This window comes from Natator depressus, chromosome 14 (genome assembly GCF_965152275.1).
Source record: "Natator depressus isolate rNatDep1 chromosome 14, rNatDep2.hap1, whole genome shotgun sequence".
NCBI lineage: Eukaryota > Metazoa > Chordata > Testudines > Cheloniidae > Natator > Natator depressus.
In genome coordinates, this window is record NC_134247.1 from 47,552,743 (window position 1) to 47,576,766 (window position 24,024).

General features: G+C 58.2%; 1 protein-coding gene across 2 annotated transcripts in view; it reads right to left on the bottom strand.

Annotated features, from left to right (window-relative positions):
* Positions 1–20,555, bottom strand: part of LOC141997997 (major histocompatibility complex class I-related protein 1-like) — a 35,356-nt gene extending 14,801 nt beyond the window's left edge. For both annotated transcript variants that reach the window (XM_074970601.1, XM_074970600.1), the window contains exons 1-2: positions 20,407–20,555; positions 8,166–8,429 (exon numbers count right to left, since the gene is read on the bottom strand). In XM_074970601.1, coding sequence (XP_074826702.1) covers positions 8,166–8,429; positions 20,407–20,470 — 328 coding nt within the window. In that variant the 5' untranslated portion in view covers positions 20,471–20,555. The remainder of the gene's footprint in view (positions 1–8,165; positions 8,430–20,406) is intronic.
* Between the last annotated feature and the right edge of the window lie 3,469 nt (positions 20,556–24,024).

Below are 24,024 nucleotides of genomic sequence, written 5' to 3' on the forward strand. Positions count from 1 at the left end.
TCCTACACCCCCCGGGGGGAGGGAAGGGCTACGAGGAAGGCCTCCTTGATGGAGAGGAAATACTGGGATGTCGTCCTGAGGGGCTCAAAGGGGCCCCGAGTCAGGGTGGGGGGGTCCCACGCCGGCGCCCAACGAGCCTGAGAGGATGAAGCAGGGATGCAGCTGTGAGGAAACGCTGAACATCCCAGTGTACAGAGACCCTCTGCCTGCCTGGGGAGATCAGCCCCCTGACGTGACACTGAGACTGCCAAGCCCTGGGTCCGAATTCCAAGAGCTGCATCAGAGCCGGGGAAGAAGCAGGGAAGCTACGTCTCCTGCAGCACGGCTTGGGCGGCCCCCGGTTCTGGATCACGCAGACCCCGTGGGCCCCGGATGCCAGAGGAGAGGAGATGACGCCACGTGAGCATCACACGGGGCCGCTCTAAGGCCAGGCTGTCAGTCTGGGGTGCGCTGGCTCTGGGGGACAGAGCGGGCCCTGGGACAGCACATCCTGTTCTAAAGGAGGACAAGGGGGTCAGACTGAGCCAGGCTGAGATCGGGGAACCAGGGCCTCCTTGGCCAGCAGGGAGCTGCTGATATCACCAGCGCCCTCTCCCTCCTCAGCCCCTGGAGAGACAGGCCACGGGACGAGGGGCCCTGCAGGGTCATCGAGTCCTGTCCCTGCCGTCACAGGCAGCCCCGCCATGATCCCATTCATAGACTGATCGCCGTTGGCCCCCTGTATGCTGGCCCCCAGAGCTAACTGGCCACCCCGGGAGACGCCCTCTGTGCCTATAGCCCTTGGGCCCCTCTTTCAGCCGGGAAAGGAGGGGCCCCTGCAGCTTGGGGAGAGGCAAACGGTCTCTCGGGGAGACTGGAAATTCCTTGGCTAGGAACAGGACCACGTCTGGGTGCAGGCTCCTGAGCCATCTCTTCCCTGCGTCGCCCGTCAGGTCTCATTCCTCGACCACGCCGCGCTCAGCCGCGCTGGGGGCTTTGCTCCACACAGGACATCAGGGGGTCGGCTTCCTCCTGCTGGGGTGACGACCTCGTCCCGCCCTGTCCGCGGACGCAGGGCACTGCGCTGGCGTCAGTTCGGAGTCGGGAGCTGCTCGCCCCGGGGACGGGGACGGATCCGCAGCCAATCCCCCTGCGCTGCAGCCAGTTCGTGCCAGGCTCCCTCCCCTGCTCCGTACTGAGCTCATCTCCTCGTGAGTGCCCCCTGCCTGGCACTGCCCATAGCACTCTCCTGTCTGGCCCGGCTCTGGGAAACGACGGGCGCTGAGCCCCATCCGAGAGGGGCTGAGGCTCCGGGGAAGCCGGACTCTCCTGGTTGGACGCCCCGAGGCGTGAGCAGGCAGGACAGCAGGAGCCACTGGGGCGCTCTCGTGAGCGCTGTCACTGCAGGGTGTCCACACAACACCCCCCCAGCAGTGACATCGGGGCAGGCGGAGACCTCCCGCAGGCTGCTGGCCGTCCTGAGCAAAGCAGGGAATTGTCCCATCTCTCCTGAGCAATAACCCCCGAGAGACTGTGGGTCATTCCCACCCCCAGGCGAGCTCTCCGCAGGGTGGGGCCCAGGTGTCTCTCTTCCCGGCACAGAATGAACCCGCGGTCCCAGGATCCAGAGCACCTGGGAAGCGGTTTGTGCCGCTCTCCCTCTGGCTGGAGCGTCGCTGAGGATGGCCAGAGGTGACCCCTTGCTGTCTGAGGGCAGCGACCCTGACAACAAACCCTTGGCAGGTACCCTGGGGCTGCGGCAAGGCCGACAGACGAGGAGCTGAACCGGACGCGCTGGGAGGCAGAGGGGACACCGAGCTCTGCGGTGACGCTGACGAAGGGGGGTGGGCAGGGGGCTGCGTCTCTCAGGTCCATGGAGCACAGACAGGCCCTTTGCTGATCACCGCCAGGGTGGGACTCAAACGTCTGTCTTGAATCGGGGCTTCCTGGGCCTCTCCCAGCGACGTTTCAGACCCAGCACGGTCCTATTGCCCCGATTTCTCCTTGAGCAGGGAGAGGATGGAGTACAGGCCCTGTCCCCTCTCTGGGGCTGGACTGGTCCTACGGCCCCCATCTGCAGGAGATGAGGGACCGCCGCCTGCACCCCCCCTCTCCTGAGGGACCAGGGACGAGGGAGAAGGGGCAAATCTGGGCAGAACCAGCGCCCACGCGCTCTGGACAGCGCAGAAACTCACCTGGTGCGGGGATTAGAGAACAAGGATCCGCACACTGGAGAAACGACCCCCTGGGCGCTGCTCCGACCTGTCTGCTCTGGCGGCGAGTCCCATGGTGTCTGGGACGAGAGGCTGCCTTGGGGGTGTCCCCCCGGATCAGCCACCTCCGGGTGCAGACGCTTCCCCTGCAGCAGCCGGGATTGTCTCAGCTGCTGAACGGCTGCTCTGGACGCTGGGAAAGACGGTCTGGATTTGGAGCAGGATTTACAGCCCCTCTGCGGGCCTTGGCAGGAGCCAGGGGCATCTTCGCTTTGTCCGAGTCGCCCGTTGCCTTCCCACCGATTCCCCAGCTGGCCTCGTCCAAGCATGGGGAGGGGAGTTGGGGTCGCTAGGGCCTGGCCAGCTGCCTTCGGCACCCCGCTGCACACGCCGACAGGTCACAGCACCGCAGCCCCGGCTCCTGCTGAGCCCGCAGGGCGTCCAGGGGGGAGTCAGAACGGACGGCGGCTGCCAGGGGCGTCGTTCTGAGGCCCCCAGGCCAAAGCCTTCGCTGTATGTGAGGGGGCCGGATTCACGCAGGCCGGCCGGTCCCGCGGGGCAGAGCGCGGGACGCAGCGGGAGCTCTGAGGGACACGGGGGCTGCCTCGCGGTGTCTCCAGAGCCCCGTGTCCTTCCTCCTGGTTAGGGGCTGGAGGATTTCAGTCTCCCCCCTCCTGCGTCCTGAGCTAGGGGCGGCCGCGCTCCATCGACCTCTGGAGAGGAAACGAACTCTGGCTCGGGCTGGTTCTCTGCCCCCTTGCTCCGTCTCTCAGGGGCGCACCCGTTCCCCCTGGATCCCGTCTATCGAGGCCGCGCTGAGAGGAAGACGAGGCTGGTTTGGCAGCCTCAGGGTAACGCTGCCGAGCGGTGTCGCGGCTGCTCTGACCTGGCTCCTCCTCGTCTGTCTGAGACGTCTCTCGGGCGGTCGCTCTGAACTGGACACCGCCCGCTTACCCGGGCTTCCCAGAATCCCGGCTGGAGGGGTCTTCCCTGCTCTCCCTCCCCTGTGGCTCCTGGTCTGAATCCCAGAGACCCCCAGCCAGGTGCCCGGGGGGGATGGGTCAGGCAGCCCCCCATCCCTCTCCTCCTCCACACTGCTCTCCACCGGGGTGAGGGCACCGATGGGGTCTCGGAGGGACCAGGCCTGTGGCTCCCCCGTGCGGGTGGGGCGCAGACACCGTCCTGCTCTGTACCGACAGCACCCTGGGGACCTTCCTGCAGCGCCGGGGGCAGAGCGGGAGCCTGGCGGCCCCTCCGGGCAGCGACTGGCAGGTCCGGCTCTGCCCGGGAGCTGCAGCCGGCGCAGCCCCTGGGACGGAGCCGGGGAACGCGCAGGCGGAAGGAAATCGTGGTGTAAAATCCTGCGCTGCCGAAGCCGATCTCACGAGGGTGCTGGGCCTGACGCGGGACGTCTGAGCGCTCAGGACCCTGATCTCCAGCCCCCCATCCCAGCCCCCAGGAGACCCCTCCTCGGGAACCGCCTCCCTGCAGGGCCCCGGCCCCAATTACACACCCACCTCTGCCCCCCACCGGCCCCGCTCTTTCCCCCCAGGTCTAGCCCAGGCCCCTCCCAAGGCCCCACGGGGCTCTGTCCTGGGTGGGGGAGAGGAGGCAGTGCGGGGGGGGGCCCCAGCAGGCCCAGGACCCCCAGGGGTGGGGATCTTAAAGCTCAGCGCTGGGAGCTGTTCCCAGGATGGGGGGGCTGTGAGTGGGGAGACAGTGTCCCCCAGCACCCCCTTAGCGAGGGGCATGGGACTGGAGAATGGGGGGCCGGAGGGAGCCTGCGGGATGCATGGGTGGGATAGGAGGGAGCACAGAGCCCCCCCATATGTCAGCAGCAGGCTGTGAAGCCCACCCCTGCCCCTGCAGCCCCGATTGCTAGGGGGGTGGGCAGACAGGAGAGCTGCCCTCTTCCCCCCCAAGCCCCATTGCTAGGGGGGTGGGCAGACACACGCTGGGGCCTCTCCCCCTGCAGAGCCCTGTCTGCCTAGCGAGCTGGCAGGGATGCCCCGCTGCATCCTGCCCCCCCCTTGGGCAGGAGGGCTGGCACTGTGGGGCAGGTGCTGCAGGGACACAGCAGGCCAGAGCCCCAGCTCCGGGGCCGCCTGGCTGCACACGAGCAGAGCCTGCCTGGGGGGGCCGCCTGCACCGTGCGTCACGGCTGGGGCTGCAGCCCCCCCGTTCAGCACCGGGGATTGTCGCCTCCTCCTCACGCTCAGTCTCGCCCACTGGCCCCGGGGGGCCGCCCCTCTGCTAACCGCGGTGGGGGAGATCTGTGTGCGGGAGACACCAACTGGGAACCTGCCACCCCAGTGCTGGGGGGGGCCCTCACCCCAGGGCGAGGGGTGGGAGTTTGGGAGACTCAGAGGGAGCCCCCCACCCAGGAGCCGGAGGAGAAGCAGGGGGCTGTGGGAGGGGTAGGAGGGAACCTGGGGGGGGGAGGGAGGGAATGGGGGGAGCAGGGGGCTGTGGGAGGGGGAGCAGGGGCTGTGAGAGGGGGTAGGAGGGGGTAGGAGGGAACCTCAGGGGGGAGCAGGAGGCTGTGGGGGGGTAGGAGGGAACTTGGGGGTGGAGCAGGGGTTGTGGAAGGGGGTAGGAGGGAATCTGGGGGGGAGCAGGGGGATGTGGGAGGGGGAGCAGGGGGTTGCGGGGGGTAGGAGAGAACCGGGGGGGGTGGAGCAGGGAGCTGTGGGGGGGGGGGGTAGGAGGGAACGTGTGGGGGGAAGCAGGGGGATGTGGGAGGGGGAGCAGGGGGCTGTGGGGGGGTAGGAGGGAACCGGGGGGGAGCAGGGGGCTGTGGGAAGGGAAAGAGGGGGCTGTGGGATAGGGTAGGAGGGAACCTGGGGGGGGAGCAGGGGGCTGTGGGAGGGAACGTGTGGGAGGGGGAGCAGGGGGTAGGAGAGAACCGAGGGGGGTGGAGCAGGGGGCTGTGGGGGGGGTAGGAGGGAACGTGGGGGGGGAGCAGGGGGCTGTGGGAGGGGGTAGGAGGGAAACTTGTGGGGGGGTAGGAGGGAACCTGGGGGGGAGCAGGGGGATGTGGGAGGTAGGAGGGAGCGGGGGGGGCGGGAGTAGGAGCTGTGGGAGGGGGTAGGAGGGAACCAGAGGGGGAGCAGGGGCTGTGGGGGGGGGTGGGAGGGAACCTGGGGGGGGAGCAGGGAACTTGTGGGGGGGTAGGAGGGAACCTGGGGGGGGAGCAGGGGGATGTGGGAGGTAGGAGGGAGCGGGGGGGGCGGGAGTAGGGGCTGTGGGGGGGGGTAGGAGGGAACCTGGGGGGGGGGAGCAGGGGAATGTGGAGGGTAGGAGGGAACCTGCGGGGGGAGCAGGGGGCTGTGGGGGGGTAGCAGGGAACTTGTGGGGGGAGCAGGGGGATGTGGGAGGGGGAGCAGGGGGTAGGAGGGAACTTGGGGGGAGATCAGGGGGTTGTGGGGGGGGACCAGGGGCTGTGGGAGTGGTAGGAGGGAACCTCGGGGGGAGCAGGGGGCTGGGGGGGGTAGGAAGGAACATGGGTGGAGCAGAAGGCTGTGGGGGGGTAGGAGGGAACCGGGGGGAACAGGGGGGCTTTGGAAGGGAGTAGGAGAGAATTTGGGGGGGGACCAGGGGGCTGTGGGGAGAGCAGGGGAACTGGGGGGGGGACTAGGGGGATGTGGGGGGGGGGGGACACGGGTAAGCAGGCTGCAGCGTCACCATCCCCGAGAGGGCGAAAGGGCCGGACAGACCCGCACCCCCCGGGAGTGTTTGTGTGTCAGGCCCAACTCCTGCTCCCCTCGGCTCTGAGCTGGGCGCCCGGGGGGGGCGGGGGAGGGAGAGCGGCCCGGGGGTGGGGGGCACCGCAGGAAAGGCTGAAACCCACCGAAACCCACGCACAGACTAACGGGCCCCTGCCAGGTACTGCTGACCGAGGGGGGGACCCTGCCCCAACACCCGCCCCGGCCCCTGCCCCTGCCCGGGGACCTACGCCAGCTCCCTCGCCAGGCACCTCCCACCCCGACGCTGCCCCAGCCAAGCCCCCTGTCGGAGCCGGCAGCAGAGGGGCAGGTGGGGGGTGGGGCTCACTCAGGGGATCCCTTCCCCCCCACCACTCACTTTGGGTCCCCTCCCTCTCTCCGGCTGGCAGCAAGTGGGGTCAAGGGTCAGGCAGGAACTGCCTCCGGTGCCCCCACCACCACCACCACCACTGACCCACCAGCTGCAGCCCCCTCTGCAGACACCGCTGCTGGGGGAATCCTCTGCCCCTGCACACGCAGAATTCATGTCCCCCCCCCACACACACGCAGAAGACACATTCAGCTGGCGAGGCGCTGCAGTTACACCCTCAGCCCACCAGGGGCTGCTATGGCGCCAGCCCAGCCAGCGGTGTGCCCCACAGCACCCCGCCCCCGGGGCCGGGTTGGGGGCTCGGGATATGGGGGCGGGACAGACAGAGCGGGACGCACGGGGGTCACGGACTGGGCTCAGCAGGGCTAGAGGGGGGACAGGCTGAATGGGAATGGAGGTGCAGGGCCACACGGGAACGGGTGGGGGGCTGAGGGGGGGGTGCAGGGCCACATGGGGACAGGGGCAGATGTGCCTCGCTGAATGGGAGAGGCTAGGGGGTCAACTGGGGTCTGCAAGGGGGAGGCTCCCCAGCTCCCTAGCAATCCTCCATGCCCCCAAAAATCCTGTTCCATACTTCTCCCAGGCACCCCCAACAACCCTCCCGGTTCACGCCCAGCAAAGACCTCCCTCTCCCTCAGCTGCTCCGTTACCCCCGACTCCCCCCAGCCATTGCTGCTTCTGAGGGGGGCAGGGAAACCGGTTCTGAACTTTAGTTTAAATGAATTACTCTGTGGTCTGTATCGACAGGCCTAGTAAGGAATCTAGGTGTCAAAAGACCAATGTCCTGAATCTTTGTCGTCTGTACTGTCACCGACATACTTGTGACAAGTATTCTGAACTAAATTATAACAAATAATTGAAACTGGAAGGATTATATTGGGTCATTTTGGCAAAATGAGTGCAGAATTTTAAAACACGGCGCGCAGAACGGGGAAGGTTTTGGCGCAGAATCCCCCCGGGGCAGCGGGGAGCGGGGCAGAGCAGCACCCCCTGCTGGTGGGGAGAGCCCGAGCAGCGGCCGCTCCAGCCCTGAGCTGCCAGGAACAGGGGCAGGACTCAGGCTGGTGCCCCACGAGTGGGGAGGCGGGAGGGGGTCAATATGGGGGGCGGGGGAGGGGACGGCAGGGGCAGGGGAGCAGCCCCCCAGCACAGGGTTCGGGGCAGGCGAGCGGAGCCCCCTCTCTCAGCACGGGGGGGTGGCGTCCTTAGGGGCAGGTCAGGCTGGAGGGTCTCACAGCAGGGACCAAGGGGCCAGACGGGGGTTAAACCGGCCCCAGAGGGGGAGTGCTAAGGGGGCAGACACGGGGCAGGGGGCAGGGCCCCAAGGCACCCCGGGGCAGGGACAGGCAGGGAATTAGCGCTCACGGTTGCGGTCTCAGGGTGCGGGGGGCACTGGGGGGGCTGGGGACACTCCGAGGCACGGACCTGGGGAGCCGGGCAGGGGCAACCCCAGCTCAGGACAGGGCGGGCACCGGGGGGGGGGGCAGCAGAGACACCCCCCCCCCACTCGGGACGGGTCAGCAGCGCCCGGCACTGACCCCTCACAGACCCCGGCAGCGCGATCCGGGGGCCTGGCCTCCGCTCCCCCCACCCCGACCCCCCAGCCCCCGCCCTGTCGGGTCCCTCTGTCCCCTCCCCCCACGGGTCCCCCTCTTCCGCTCTCCCGACCCCCCCAGCCCCCGCCCTGTCGGGTCCCTCTGTCCCCTCCCCCCACGGGTCCCCCTCTTCCGCTCCCCCGACCCCCCCAGCCCCCGCCCTGCTGGGCCCCTCTGTCCCCTTCCCCCACGGGTCCCCCTCCTCCGCTCCCCCACCCCGACCCCCCAGCCCCCCCGGCCGGGTCCCGTGTCCGGCCCGGGGCGGGAGGGGCCCCGCACTCACCCGCGCTCTGGTTGTAGCGGCCGCGCAGGGTGTCCAGGCCCGCTCGGAACCAGGCCTGCCAGCCCTGCGAGTTCCGCGTCTCCCGCTCCCAGTACTGCGCGTCCACGGCGCCCTTCACCCAGTCCCCGCGCGGCTCCATCCTCCGCCGCTCGCTGTCGTAGTAGTTGACGGGCTCCCCGTCCACGTAGCCGACGCTGATGAACGCGGGCACCCCCGGGCCGGGCTGCGACACCCCCGTGTAGAAATAGCGGTAGGAATGCGAGCCTGGGGGGGAAAGGGGGAGGGTCAGAGCCGCCGGGCTCGGGAGCGGCCGCGGGGGGGGGCGAGGAGACGGGGGGGGCCCAGCCGCAGGAGCAGCAGGAGGAGGAGGAGGAGGGGTGGGGAGGGCTGGACACTGCCCGAGGGGGGGGCAGCAGGGGAGCGGGAAGAAGAAAGGGGTCCTGCATGAGGGCAGGGCAGGAGGGGAGCAGACAGAGGAGGGGGTGTGCGGGGGGGGTAGGACTGCAGAGCGGGGTGGGCAGGGGGAGCAGGGCTGGAGGGGGAGGGGAGCAGAGAGAGGAGGGGGTGTGCGGGGGGGCTAGGACTGCAGTGGGGGGAGGGGCAGGGGGCACCAGGCTGGAGGGGGTGTGCGGAGGAGGATGTGGTTATGGGGCACAGGGCTGGCAGGAGGGAGAGGTTATGGGGGAACTCAGCACATTGTGCCAGGAGGAGCCCCCAGGGGAGGCTGGAGCAGGAGGAGAAGGGGGGGTAGGAGATGCAGGAGCTGAAGCTTGGGGGGGGGGGGGTTCTGGGGCAGGGGAGGTATGGGGGGGAGAATGTGCCCAAGCTGCGGGGAGGGGGGGGCAGCGCCCCGGCTGTGCACACAATTGATCACTGATTCACGCTGTGGCTGCCCCCCAGGTCCCCCGTAGGGATTGGGGCCCCTGTTGTGCCAGGCACTGCACGAGCCCTGCCCCATGGAGCTCACAGGCTGATGTCCCCTCCCTGCCGTCGGGTTCACCCCACAGGCAGGGTTGCGGGGGGGGGGGGGGGGGAGGGCTGCGACTTCCAGACAAAGGATCTGGTGCTGCAGAGACTGAACCCCCACGTCCCTTCACCCCCGTGAGTGTGTCTCCCCCCCCCACATCAGACACTGCTCAGGGGAGTTACACGGCTGGGGGTCGGGGCCTGGGGGTCAGGCTGATGCAGGTTTGTTTGGTCCCACTAGGTCCTCAGCGTGTTGGGGGCTCAGACCCTGCAGAGTTGCCATGTGGACCCTCCCTCCCTCCCAAAGCCCCACCAGAGCCCCCCTCAGCCGAGTAACGTTACACACAGTGTCTGCAGGATCGGGGCCCTGTTCTCTAGTCACCAGTTACAGACCAGAGCCCCCCTGCGCTGGGCGCTGGACACACACCAGGGACAGCCCTGCCCTACGTCTGAGCTGGGAGAGACCAGACGGCGCTAACCGGAGACAGATCTCCCCCTTTTCTTCCCCTCCTCTCCTCCGGCTGCTGAGCGCCCTGTGACCCCACCTCAACGCCAGCCACTTGCCCTCTTGCTCCCCTTTGTTCAGAGCCTAGGGGCCCGATCCGGCGAGCAGGGCTGCTGGTGCTGCTCCTCTCTGGCCGACTAGTGATCAAATCAGTGGAGCAGGGGGACTGGACCCACCGTTTCCCACGTCCTCGGTGAGGGCTCCAACCCCGTAAGAACGGCCACACGGGGCCAGACCAAGGGTCCATCTAGCCCAGTATCCTGTCTGCCGACAGTGGCCACTGCCAGGTGCCCCAGAGGGAATGAACAGAACAGGAATCATCGAGTGATCCATCCCCTGTCGCCCATTCCCAGCTTCTGACAAAGAGAGGCTAAGGACACCATCCCTGCCCCTCCTGGCTAACAGCCATTGTTGGACCTGTCCTCCATGAATTTATCTAGTTCTTTTTTGAATCCTCTTATAGTCTTGGCCTTCACAATATCCTCTGGCAAGGAGTTCCACAGGTTGACTGTGCGTTGTGTGAAGAAATACTTTTTTGTTTGTTTTAAACCTGCTGCCTATTCATTTCATTTGGTGACCCCTAGTTCTTGTGTTATGAGAAGGAGTAAGTAACACTTGATTTGTTTTCTCCACACCCATCATCATGATTTTATAGACCTCTATCATATTCCCCCTTTGTCGTCTCTTTACCAAGCTGAAAAGAGCCAGTCTTATTAACCTCTCCTCATACGGCAGCTGTTCCATGCCCCTAATCATTTTTGTTGCCCTTTTGTGGAACTTTTTCAAATTCCAATACATCTTTTTTGAAATGGGGCAACCACATCTGCACGCAGTATTCAAGATGTGGGCGTACCATGGATTTATAGAGAGGCAACATGGTATTTTCTGTTTTATTATCTAACCCTTTCTCAAGGATTCCCAACATTGTTCGCTTTTTGGCTGCTGCTGCACATTGAGTGGATGTTTTCAGAGAACTATCCACAATGACTCCAAGATCTCTTTCTTGAGTGGTAACAGCTAATTTAGACCCCATCATTTTATATGTATAGTTGGGATTATGTTTTCCAACGTGCATTACTCTGCATTTATCAACATTGAATTTCATCTGCCATTTTGTTGCCCAGTCCACCAGTTTTGTGCAACCCCTTTGCAACTCTTCGCAGTCTGCTTTGGACTTAACTATATTAGGTAGTTTTGTATCATCTGCAAATTTTGCCACCTCACTGTTTACTCCTTTTTCCAAGATCATTTATGAATATGATGAATAGGACTGGTCCCAGTACAAACCCCCGGGGGTCACTACTATTTACCTCTCTCCATTCTGAAAACGGACCCTTTATTCCTACCCTTTGTTTCCTCTTTCAACCAGTTACCGATCCATGAGAGGACCTTCCCTCTTATCCCATGACAGCTCACTTTGCTTAAGAGCCTTTGGTGAGGGACCTTGTCAAGGGCTTTCTGAAAGTCGAAGTACACTATATCCACTGGGTTCCCCCTTGTCCACATGGTTGTTGACCCCCTCAAAGAATTCTAGATGATTGGTGAGGAATGATTTCGTTTTACAAAAACCATGTTGACTCTTCCCCCAACAAACTGTGTTCATCTCTGTGTCTGAGAATTCTGTTCTTTACTAGAGTTTCAACCAGTTTGCCTGGTACTGAAGTCAGGTTTACAGGCCTGTAATTGCCAGGATCATCTCTGGAGCCTTTTTTAAAAATTGGCATCACATTAGCTATCCTCCAGCCATCTGGTACAAAAGCGGATTTAAATGACAGGCTACATACCACAGTTCGTCGTTCTGCAATTTAATATTGGAGTTCCTACAGAACTCTGGGGTGATACCATCTGGTCCCAGTGACTTATTACTGTTTAATCAATTTGTTCCAAAACCTCCTCTAATGACACCTCAATCTGGGACAGTTCCTCAGATGTGTCACCTAAAAAGTATGGCTCAGGTTTGGGAAGGTCCTTCCCATCCTCAGCCATGAAGACCGATGCAAAAAATTCATTTAGTTTCTCCGCAATGGCCTTATCGTCCTTGAGTGCTCCTTTAGCACCTCCATTGGCCAGGGGCCCCACTGGTTGTTTAGCAGCTTCCTGCTTCCGATGAACTTCAATGTTTTTTGCTATTACTTTTTGATTCTTTGGCTAGTTGTTCTTCAAATTCTTTTTTAGCCTTCCTAATTACATTTTCACACTTCACTTACCAGAGTTTATGCTCCTTTCCATTTTCTTCAATAGGATTTAAATTCTACTTTCTAAAGGATGCCTTTTTGTCTCTCATGGCTTCTTTTACTTTGTTGTTTAGCCAGGGTGGCACTTTTTCAGTTCTCTTACTATGGTTTTTAATTTGGGGTATACATTTAAGCCTCTATTACATCTAAACATCTTTCAAAAGTTTCCATGCAGTTTGCAGGGATTTCATTTTTGGGACTGTACCTTTTAATTTCTGTTTAATGAGCTTCCTCATTTTTGTGTAGTTCCCCTTTCTGAAATTAAATGCTACTGTGGTGGCTGCTGTGGTGTTTTTCCCGCCACAGGGATGTTTAATTATATTATGGTCACCATTACCAAGCCGTCCAGCTCTATTCACCTCTTGGACCAGATCCTGCGCTCCACTTAGGACTAAATCAAGAATTGCCCCTCCTCTGGTGGGTTCCAGGACTAGCTGCTCCAAGAAGCTGTCATTTAAGGTGTCAAGAAACTATCTCTGCATCCCGTCCTGAGGTGACATGCACCCAGTCAGTATGGGGATAGCTGAAATCCCCATTATTGAGTTTTTAAATTTTTTTTATAGCTTCTCTAATCTCCCTGCACATTTTGCTGTCACTATCACCATCCTGGTCAGGTGGTCGGTAATCAGGGTGGATAAAAATCCGTGATTTTAAAAAATAATTTTAAAAAAATCAAATTTTTTTGATAAAATGCTTTGAGGAAAACGCCTATCTAAATACACATTATACCTCAAAGATATCTCATCACGGAATAGGGATTATCAATTCTAATTCTATAGTACGAGACAATATATTCATGTCATGTTTAAGAAAAGTTTTGTAAATGAGTTCCAATAGTTCATGGATTAGGGACCCAATCTTATGGGGTTCCAGGGGCTTCTGTGTAGATTATTTAGGTTAATCTTTCTATCTACCCAATGGGACTCAGTGCTCAGTCTAGAAGATACCATCAGAGCTGCTTAGTTTTGCAGTTCTCAAACTGTGGATTTGTGTCTCCAGAGATAACATGCTTGTTAATAGCAAAAAAAAAAAAAAAAAAAAAAAGCTTTTTTAAATAAAGAGAGAGAGAGAGAGAGAGAGAGAGGTGAGAAATAACAGACCTCAACCCTATTGTCCCTCTGCAACTTTGTGTACACAGAGTCAATCCCTTACCTGTCTCTAAAAGGGCAAAGTTTCAAAAAGTTCAATGAATGGAAGATTGTTGGGGGCCGAATAGATCTGGACAAGGAGAAGACGTCTGGAGATAAATGTGAGACGGGAGGGACAGGCAGTAGAAACAAAAGTGACCGAGCAGCATATTTCAGAAGGCTTGAGGTCTTTCTGAGTGTAGCCTTCATTGATCTGAGATCTACCATACCATCCTCTCACTAGAAGGGAAAACCTGGAATGGCAGCAGGCCGTAAAAGAGACCTAGTTTGGGAATTTTAATGAAGTTCCTCTATCTGTGGGTAAGACAGGCATGTGTGCAAAATGCAAACAGTGCAACAAAGAAATGCACGGCCTGGTTTCCCGAATGAAACATCATGAGAAGTGTTCCTTTCACCATCTTCAATGCAGCTTCCTCCTGAGAAGGAACATGTCTGAACATGCAGGATCTTCAGGTTGGTAAACTTTTTTATTTCACACTTCTTTCTTAAGGACTGCCTGTCTTCCTTCAGGACTATTCTTGAATTCTCATGGCTGAACATATATACTCTATGGTCCTATCATTTTAGATGCAGTTGTGATAAAAAAATAAACAGCTGAAATAGGCAGATCCTCCTTTTAAAATTTCACCTTTAAAGTAGTGCTGAGTGTCAGTGAGTGAGCAATCAGTAACACGAAATGAGCAATATGGTAATAATAATTAAATAACTGCATTCACTTATTTTGTTTAGGAGAATCCATCCTCAACATACAGGATTCTGAAGACTATCCACCTTCAAGATCACCATCACTTTCTAGAGTTTCAGAGTTATCTGCCAATGACAGTGTAGGTCACATAGCCACAGTATATCCCCTGTAGCAAAAAGAAAAAAAATCTCCATCATCCAGAAACCACCATGGATAAGTTTGTGATAAGAACCAGCAGATTACAAAAAGAGGTAATTGATGAAAAAAACTGCCCACTTTCTTTATGCAAACAACTCTCCTTTGCGTATGACTGAGAACCCACACTTCATTAACATGGTTCAGTCATTGAGACCAGGATACAGTCCACGCAGCACAGCAGATGTCACAGGCAAATTGCTGGATAAAGTGTATGAAAGAGAAATTGAGCAGTGTGCAAAAGGTCTAGAGGGTGAAACTGTTAACCTGCGTCTTGACGGGTGGAGCAATGTCCACAAGGATCCTGTTGTGTGTGCTTGTGTGACCACAGAAGAAGGGAATGTCTTCCTTACAGAAACAACTGATACACCAGGAAATGCGCACACAGCAGAATACTGGCAAGAAGCAGGAGTAAAAGCTGTAACAAACTGTGAAAAAATTCAAATGTCCAGTATGCCGCTTGGTCACAGACAATGCTGCAAATGTATCCAAGATGAGAAGAGAGTGAAGAGAGTCGCAAGCTAACAACATACGGTTGCAGTGCTCATCTGATGCACCTCCTAGCCAAAGACTTTGGTGTTCCAGAAATAAAGGCTAATGTTGTTGAATTTGCAAAACACTTCTGTAACAATCACTTTGTAGCAGCTGCTCTGAAAAGAGTGGGAGGAACCAAGCCAACTCTCCCACAAGACGTGCCCGATGGAACTCAGCAGTGGACTGTTTTGAGCACTAGATCAAGAACTGGCCTAATCTGATGACCGTTTGTGAACAAAATTGTGAAAAAATAGATGGCACCGTCACAGCCAAAGGTCTCAACGCTGGGATTAAGAGAAATGCCAAACACCTGCGGAGTAACCTGAAGCCTGTTTCCGTAGCCTTGAACAAAACGCAGGGAAATCGCTGTTTTATTGCTGATGCTGTTGAAATTTGGAAGAGAAATCTGCAATGACAGAGTTAAATCACAAGCATTAAAAAAACCAAACGGGACAGGCACCATCTCCAGCTCATCTTCTTGCAAATATTCTCAATACCAGGGTCAAACCTGAACTGCTGAAGAGGAGGAGCTGGCGATGACATGGACATCCAGCAATCAGCCCTCCATAACGCCAACTACAATAAACTTCAGAGCGAAGGGTGAACCGTTCAAGAAATAGATGTTTGCTGATGATGTTTTAAAGACAGTCACACCAGTGAACTGGTGGAAGTCACTGAAGCACCTGAGACGGCTGAAGTGATCATCTCACTTTTACCAGCAGTAGCTTCTTCTGCCGGTGTAGAAAAAATATTTTCTTCCTTTGGACTAAGTCATTCCAAACAGAAATAGTTTGTGGCCTGACAGAGCAGGAAAGCTGGTTTTTCTTATCCAGATGATGAGCAAAGAGGAAAATGAAGGTGCAGACGACTATGTTAGCTGCAGAAGCCAACATTTTAAATGCCTCATGTTGACCTGGCCGACATCGTCAATTTAATTTTGGGTTTTTTTTTAAAAAATATTTCATTGAACTATTTTAGTTAAAAACAATTTTAACAAAAACAAACCTGATTTTAAAAAAACTTGAATGTTTAACTAAATTCAAAAATTCATATGCTTGTTTTGTTAAAATATTATGTTTGCCGTTGGAGAAAAAAATCCAGACTACATAACGTTGTTGTTTTAGTTAAATAAAACAATATAAATGTCTGTCTGGTGATGTTCTCCTCCTAATACAGCATGGCAAGAAAATCCTCCAAATATTAATGATTAACCTGTTGAACTGGAGATATTTATGAAGTCACTGAGAGGTGAACTATCTGCTTCAATTATCTTTGGTAAATGAAATAACCAAACAAACAATCATTCATTTTCTGATATCGCTGTAAAATTCATCTGAAAAGTTTTCAAAATAAATCACTGTTTAAAAATGTATCGTGTGTACCTTCTAAAAATGAAACCTACATCTCTCTCTGAGTGGTGAAGAATATGTATTAAGGTTAGAACAACCAACAAGAATGCACTTTTGTGCAGAACTCCATGATTAAACAGAGTCTTCCTGACTAGAGATTTAAACTACGATTTAAATCAAATCCACCCTGTTGGTAATATATCCCTAATGCTAGATTCTTATTATTCAAGTATGGAATTGCTATCCATAGAAATTCTGTGGTACAGTTTGGTTCATTTAAGATTTTTTACTTCATTTGACTCAACCCTCTCTTTCCCATAGTGCCACTCCCCCACCAGCACGACCCGTTCTGTCCTTCCGATATATTTTGTACCCTGGTATTACTGTGTCCCATGGACTATCCTCATTCCACCAAGTTTCTGTGATGCCTGTCCTATCAATCTCCTCATTTAATACGAGGCACTCTCGTTCACCCATCTTAGTATTTAGACTTCTAGCATTGGTATATAAGCACTTTAAAAACTTGTCACTTTTTAGCGGTCTGCCATTGCGGGATGTAACTGAATGGGACTCTGTTTTCATTTCAGTTTCTCATCAGATCCTACCCGTATTTTGTCATCTTCCATCCTCCCCTCCTTACTAGGACATAGAGAATCTCCATTAACAGACTCTCCCCTAAGGGATGTCTCTGTCCGAACCACATGCTCCTCCGCACCTGTCGGCTTTCCCCCAGCCCCTACTTTAAAAGCTGCTCTACGACCTTTTTAATGTTAAGAGCCAGCAATCTGGTTCCGTTTTGGTTTCGGTGGAGCCCATCCCTCCTGTATAGGCTCCCCCTTTCCCAAAAGTTTCCCCTGTTCCTAATAAATCTAAACCCCTCCTCCCTACACCATCGTCTCATCCATCCATTGAGACCCTGCAGCTCTGCCTGTCTAACTGGCCATGCGCATGGACCTGGGAGCATCTTAAAGACTGCTACCATGGGGATCCTGGACTTCAATCTCTTACCTAGCAGCCTAAATTTGGCCTTCAGGACCTCTCTCCTACCCTTCCCTAGGTCACTGGTACCTACATATACCACGACCACCGGCTCCTCCCCAGCACAGCACATAAGTCTCTCTAGACGCCTTGAGAGATCTGCAACCTTCGCACCAGGCAGGCAAGTCACCCTGCAGTTCTCCCGGTCATCGCAAACCCAGCGAATTATGTGTCTAATGATCGAATCCCCCGTAACTTGTCACCTGTCACTTCCTAATAACTGGAGTTGCCTGCCCCGGAGAGGTGTCCTCAGTGCGAGGGGACACCACGGCAGCATCTGGAAGGAGGCTATTGAGATTCGTTCTCCCCTATCCTTAATTCTCTTGACCCTCTGTCCCAGTGCAAGGCTGGCCCCGCCAGCCCCCACCCCGGCTCACCCCCAACATCTGCTTCCTCCATTCCTGTCTCGCACTGCGGAGCGTCTCTGGCAGAAATCTCGCGGACAGGCTGACGTCCTCCACTACAGAGTCGTTCTCCCCTCCCTCACTTCTGCCATTTTCCTTCCTACACACCTCGACTTCTCCAGCCTCACTGGATCCCCCGCCCACAATCCCAGCTGCCTCTTCTCCACCTTCGTCTCCCCCCTCAAACCCTCCCCACCTCCTGTCCCCACTGCACTCTGCACAGGATGGATCTCTTCCCAGACAAATTTACACAATTAAACCCTCCCCTCAGCTCATCTTCCCTTCCCACCCTACAATTCCTGCCTCCTTCTCCCTCTTCGCAGAGGTAGACATTTCTCATCTGCGCTCTTCCTAACCCCATCCCATCTCCTGATCTCCTCACCACACTCCCCTCCAGCTCTTCCCCTCCACAACACAAACACACCTTAGTGTCTTCCATCATACAGACCCTTGACTCCATTTGCCTCTCCAGCGACTGCCCCTTCTCCCTTTCATCTCTCAGCTCATTGAATGTGCCCCTGCAATCGCTGTCTGGAGTTCCTGTCCTCCACTTCCATCCTAGATCCTCCCCACTCCGGCTTCTACCCCCTGCGCTCCACGGAAATCGCTCCTGCCAAAGTCTGTAATGTCTCTTCCTAGCTAACTCACACTCAGTGCTCCATCCTCACCCACCCTGGCCTGCCAGCCGCCTCTGACACCAGTCACCAGGCTCTTCTACAAATCTTGTCCTCCTCGGCTTCCTTAGCGCTGTCCTCTCCTGAGTCTCCTCCAACCCTTCTAACCACTCCTTCGCCGTGTCCGCCAGAGCATCTTCCTCAGCTCCCCTCCAACTGTCTGTGGGGCTCTGTCCTTGGTCCCCTTCTCTTCTCCCTCTACACCTTCTCTCCGGGCAAAGTCATCCACGAACACAAATTCAGCTACCGTCTCCATGCTAACAACTCACAGATCTGCCTTTGTACTCCAGACCTCTCGCTTTCTGTCCAAACGACACTCTTGGCCTGTCTCTGACGTCTCCTTGTGGATGTCCTGTCATCAGATCAAGCTCAGTCTGGTTAAACCAGAGTTCCCCAATCTTCCCCCCACGTCCTCCCTGCTAACTCTATTCTCAATCACTGGACAACGCCAGCAACCTGCCTGTCCCTTAGGCCCATAACCTGGGCATCATCTTGGGCTCACACCTCTCTCCAGGTCCTCGCATCCAGGTTATGTCTAAGTCTTGCTCACTCCTTCTGCAGAGCATCTGGAAGACACGGCCCTTCCTATCCACCCCCACAGCTAAAACTCTCGTCCAGGCTCTCAGCATCTTGACTGCTGCAGGAGCCTTTTCTCTGGCCTTGACAAACGCAGTCTCACCCCGCTGAGGTCCATTCAGATCATGCTGAAAAGATCATTTTTCTAGCTCGTTGATCGATGTCAGCTCTCTCTGTGCATCCCGCCGCTGGCTGCTCCTCCTCCATCACATCAAACAGACATCAGCGGCCTGTCTTCAACTGGGAGGCCCTTCGCGGCCTATCCCCACCCGCTCTCTCATTTGCTACCGAAATGTCAACCCTCACCTCCGATCGGCCCATGATCCCAGCCTCCATCAGCCACTCGTTAAATCTGCAAACAAGCCCCTTCGTCCTGTGTCCCATGCTGCCCCTCACGCCTGCGAGGAGCTCCCCATAAACATCCGCAAAGCTACCTCGTTACCCTCCAAACCCTCCTCAGCGCTCCCCTCTGCCAAGGTGCCTAAAAACCAGACAATGGGGAGGCCACTGGTGCCTCGAGCCCACAGCCGGCCAGTGCTGTCCCCTTGTTCCCTAGTAGCTCCCCATTGGTCTATAGTCATCTCTCGTCTCATACTCAGCCGGGACAGTCTCTGTATTCTGTGTCTGTACAGCACCCGGCGCAACAGGGGCCTGGACCATGACTGAGGTTCCTGGCACAAGACCATCACAAATAATGAGGACGATGAGAGCAGGGCAGGGAGCTTTACTTTTAAATTGGCTTATTTTTCCCATTAGAAAGGCCTGTTCTATGGACCCTGTGCAGTCAAATAACGCTCTCCCGCCGACCAAGCTACTGTCCCTCGTTGGGAATAGTTTTCTTGTGTCCTCAGGAGAGCTCTCCCCTGACAACACAGAGCGGCTACACCGCGTGCCCCACAGCAGCATGGCTGAGCCGCTGTGAGGTGTGCCGTGTAGACACGGCCTCAGTGAGCAGGGCCTGGCCAGGCACGGACGGGGGTTGGCGCTGGATTCAACGTCACTAAAGAAAGGCAGACACACTCTGATCTTCATTCGGTCCTTCTCTGCGCACACACCCAGCCCTGCCGGCCCCAGGCCAACGCTCTGTGCAACTGGAGTTACGCCAGTCCTGGGGGCGACCCAGGGGACCTCCTGTCTCTTGGCTCCAGGGGCACCGAATGCAAAGACCCCCCACTTCCATTCCTGGACCCTACTATGACTCAGCCCCGTGGGGCCAGGCTGCACTGGGGCCGAACCCTGTTTACCTCAAACCAAGCCTGTCACTGAAGTGATGTGAGGGCAACCAAGTGCCTGAAACCACTTCAAACAAACCCCCAAACCCACCCCGCAGCCTCACCCAGCTGGCTACGGGCTCCCGAGCTCCCGGGGTCTGAGCTGCTGCCGCCCGGGGAACTCTGGGGCCAGGCTCGGGCCACGGGAGAGTCACGTCCACGCCAGGAAAAGCAGGACCTGCCCCTGCCCCTCTCCCCACACACCCCATGGGGATCCCAAAGCTCCTCTCCAGCAATCCCGGGAGATCCCAACAGCACCAACGCAGCCGCTGTTCGGTGCTTTGCAACGGGCGCTCGCCCCCAAACTGAGCCCCGATTAACGCCATTAAAGGTTGGGGAGTCCAAGGAGCCTCTCTCTCCTACCCCCCCGTAACTCTTGGGGGGGGGTGAAGTTACTCCCTGTGACTACGGGCCTGGGCTCTGCAGACAGGGATCGTGGGAAAGCCCCGTCCTCTCCCGAGCTGCCGGGAACATGCAGCCTGGGCAGCGCCGAGCACAACGGGGCCACGAGCCTGGCTGGGCGCTAACACGCGACATGCCAAGAGCCAGCCTCCGCCGGGTGGTATCCCGGCCCGGCACCGACCGGACCCCCCGCTCCGGTCCGCACGCAGAGCCCCGCACGGCTGGCGCCCCCCGCGTCCGGCCGGACCCCCCGTACTCACTGGAGTAGCCCCCCTGGATGGCCGCAGCCCCCAGCAGCGCCAGCAGGCGCAGCGCCGTCGCCATCGTGTCCCGCACCGAGCCCCGCACCGCGTCCCGCACCGAGTCTCGCCGCCAGCTGAGCCCCGCCGCCCGCAGCCCGCTGCTTATACCGCGCGCCGCCCGCCCGCCCGGATTGGCCGAGCGGGGACCGTCCCGCCAATAGCGACGCGCAGGCCCGTCGCCGTCACCGGTCGCTGGGCAGAACCGGGCCGCGCAGGTTGGACTCGGGAAAGCGAAAGTCTGAGCCTGGGATGAGCGCAGCGGGGAACCCCGGGCAGCGCCCCGCCCCCACCCCTGAGGCCCCGCCCACTGGGGCCACCCCCTCTTTGCCTTTCCCAGCCATCAGGGCGCTCTTGGGTCACGACTTCAAACTTTTCTCCACAAGGGCAAGGGCGGGAAATGTCCCTTTGACTGACGAATGCCGAGAGTCTCCCCCGCTCACGTGACTCCAGGAGCTGGGGCTTGAAGAAAACACCAAAATAGCGAGACTCACAAAATCAGGGGGTAGCCATGTCAGTCTGTACCCACAAAAACAACGAGGAGTCTGGTGGCACCTTAAAGACTAACCGATTTATTTGGGCAGAAGCTTTCGTGGGTAAAAACCCCACTTCTTCAGATGCGTGGAGTGAACATGACAGATACAGGCATAAATATCTACTGGGACATGAAGGGAGGGGAGTTACCCTGCAAGTGGAGAACCAGTGTTGACAGGGCCAATTCGGTCAGGGTGGACGTGGTCCACTCCCAGTTCAATACCAAGAGAGGGGAAATTGCTTTTGCAGTGAGCCAGCCACGCCCAGGCCCTGTTCCAGCCCAAACTGATGGCGTTACGTTTACAGATGAATTGCAGCCCTGCAGTTTCTCTTTGAAGTCTGGTTTTGAAGTTTTTCTGTGGAAGGAAGGATGGCTGCGTTTCAATCTGTTATTGAGGGTCCGGGGAGACACTCGGTAACACTCACACCAGAGTCACGAGAGGGGGCAGCTCTGGCAGTGGGACGCCGGCACCCGCCTGGGAGCAGCCAGGGCCCGGCCTCAGCCTTGCTATGGTCGCCGGGCGGGAGTCTGGCCCAGCTGAGAACGTGGCCCCGGGCTTTAGTTACCAGAACAGCAATTAACTAACAAGGAGTTAATTCTCTGCCCACCGCCAGAGCCGCCTCTAGGGATTTATTTCTCCTTTCAATTTATTCTACGGCCAGACGGCACCATTGGCTCATCTCATCCGACCTCCCGCAGCACCCGGGCCGGAGAACTTCCAGGTACCTCGGTCTGGAGCCCGAGAACGTGCCTGTCACACTGGGAACTTCAGGCACTTTATTACCTGGATGAATTAAACACCACAGCCCCCCCCCCGTTGCGCTGAGTGACAACACAACAATCCCTAGCGCGTCTACAGCATTACTGCCCCCACTTCATGGGTGGGGAGAGGCACAGAGAGGAAAGTGACGGATTTGCTGTGTGACAACAGCAAAGATGGGAACAAAATCCAGGAGTCCCGGCTTCTAGCCCCCCCTGCTCTAACCACCAGACCCCACCCCACTGCCCTTCCCAGAGCCGGGGAGAGAACCCAGGAGTCCGGGCTCCCAGCCCCCCCCGTTCTAACCACCAGACCCCACCCCACTGCCCTTCCCAGAGCCGGGGAGAGAACTCAGGTGTCCTGGCTCCCAGCCTCCCCTGCTCTAACCACCAGACCCCACCCCACTGCCCTTCCCAGAGCCGGGGAGAGAACCCAGGAGTCCGGGCTCCCAGCCCCCCCCCCCGTTCTAACCACCAGACCCCACCCCACTGCCCTTCCCAGAGCTGGGGAGAGAACCCAGGTGTCCTGGCTTCCAGCCCCCCCTGCTCTAACCACCAGACCCCACCCCACTGCCCTTCCCAGAGCCAGGGAGAGAACCCAGGAGTCCTGGCTCCCAGCCCCCCCTGCTCTAACCACCAGACCCCACCCCACTGCCCTTCCCAGAGCCAGGAATAGAACCCAGGAGTCCTGGCTCCCAGCCCCCGCTCTCAGCATGGGCGGATAACAATGACCTAACCCCTGGGTTTTCTTTGTCTTTACAAGCACTGGGCTGTTTACATCATTTCTGGGAACTATTCTGGGCCAGTCTCCTCCCCTTGCGGGAGGGGGGGCGCTCTGGGCGTGTGAAGTTTGCCCCGGGCTGCAGCACCCTCACTGTGGGCGTTGGGAGCGGTGGGGATTGGATCTGGCCCTGGGCCGGTCTCTCCTGGGCTGGGGAGCCAGGCTAAGGGGAGCCACCCCCAGCTGGGACCTCACCCCACTCGGGCGGGTTGGGGGGGGCGTTCATGGAGACAGATCCCCAATGCAGCTTCCTGTTTCCCGGCTCCCAGTGCTCTCGGTGGATCCCCCACTTGCTTTCAGTTTCTGCTGTATCACAGTTTGGATAGAGACCAGCATTGCCCCCCCCCTGCCATGCATGCCTCTTGCCCCCCCGCCATGCATGCCTCTCGCCCCCCCGCCATGCACGCCTGTCGCTCCCCACGGTCCCGCTCAGAGCCTCCCCCACACTGGCTGGGGTGACGGTCTCTCACAAGCCCAGTGACTCCCACACTATCTGTCTCCCGGGGGTGGCTCTGAGTTGCTGGCGTTGACTCTACACCCAGGACATTTCTGGCCCCCTCCTGGGCCAGGCAGCCATTTCATGTATCCGACGTGCGTGAGTGACTACAAGATGGGCGCCCCGGTGGGACTCCCCCTTTCGTCTGACGATCGCGCCAATCCGTCTGTCCTGGGCTGTGGATTAGTGGCCCAGGGCTGTGGGGCAGCCGCCCCAGTGCCATTACAGAGACTTGCCCTACGGCCCTGTCACGGGGTCCCCGGGCGATGCTCGGGAACTGCTCCCCACAAAGCTGGGCAGGACTCTGGGGGAGCCTCCGCTCTCGGCGCCGACTGTCCCCAGGGCAAGACGCTGCCCCAGCTTCCACCTTCCTGGGTCTGACCTCGGAGCATTCAGCCTCCCCTGCCCCCCCGTGCGCTTCCCACTGCGAGTCCGCCCAGGCGGGGTCCTGGGGAAGCCAGAGGGTCCTGCCCCCCAACTCCGCAGTCAGACGGGACTCTCAGCCAGCCGGGGAAACAGAGGTTTATTAGACGACAGGAAAATGGTTTAACACAGAGCTTGCAGGTGCAGAGAACAGGACCCTTCAGCTGGGTCCATTTTGGGGGGCAGTGAGCCAGACAACCCCGTCTGTGCTTCACTCCATGTCTCCAGCCAGCCCCAAACTGAAACTCCCTCCAGCCCCTCCTCCTCTGGGCTTTCTCCCTTTCCCGGGGCCAGGAGGGCACCTGATCTCTCTGTTCCCCGACCCCTCTAGCTGGCACCTTGCCGGGGAGGGGCCCGGCCATCAGTGGCCAGGAGCCGGGGTGTCGGCCAGTCTCTGTGCAGACACCATCCCACTGGCCCTCTAGGGCTCTGCCACCATCCCACCCCCTTAGCGCACCCCCTAGACCAGGGGTCGGCAGCCGTCCAGAAGCGGGGACCCAAGTCTTCGTTTGTTCGCTGTAATTGAAGGTGTCGCGTGCCGGTCGTACATTTTAACATTTTTTAGAAGGTCTCTCTCAATAAGTC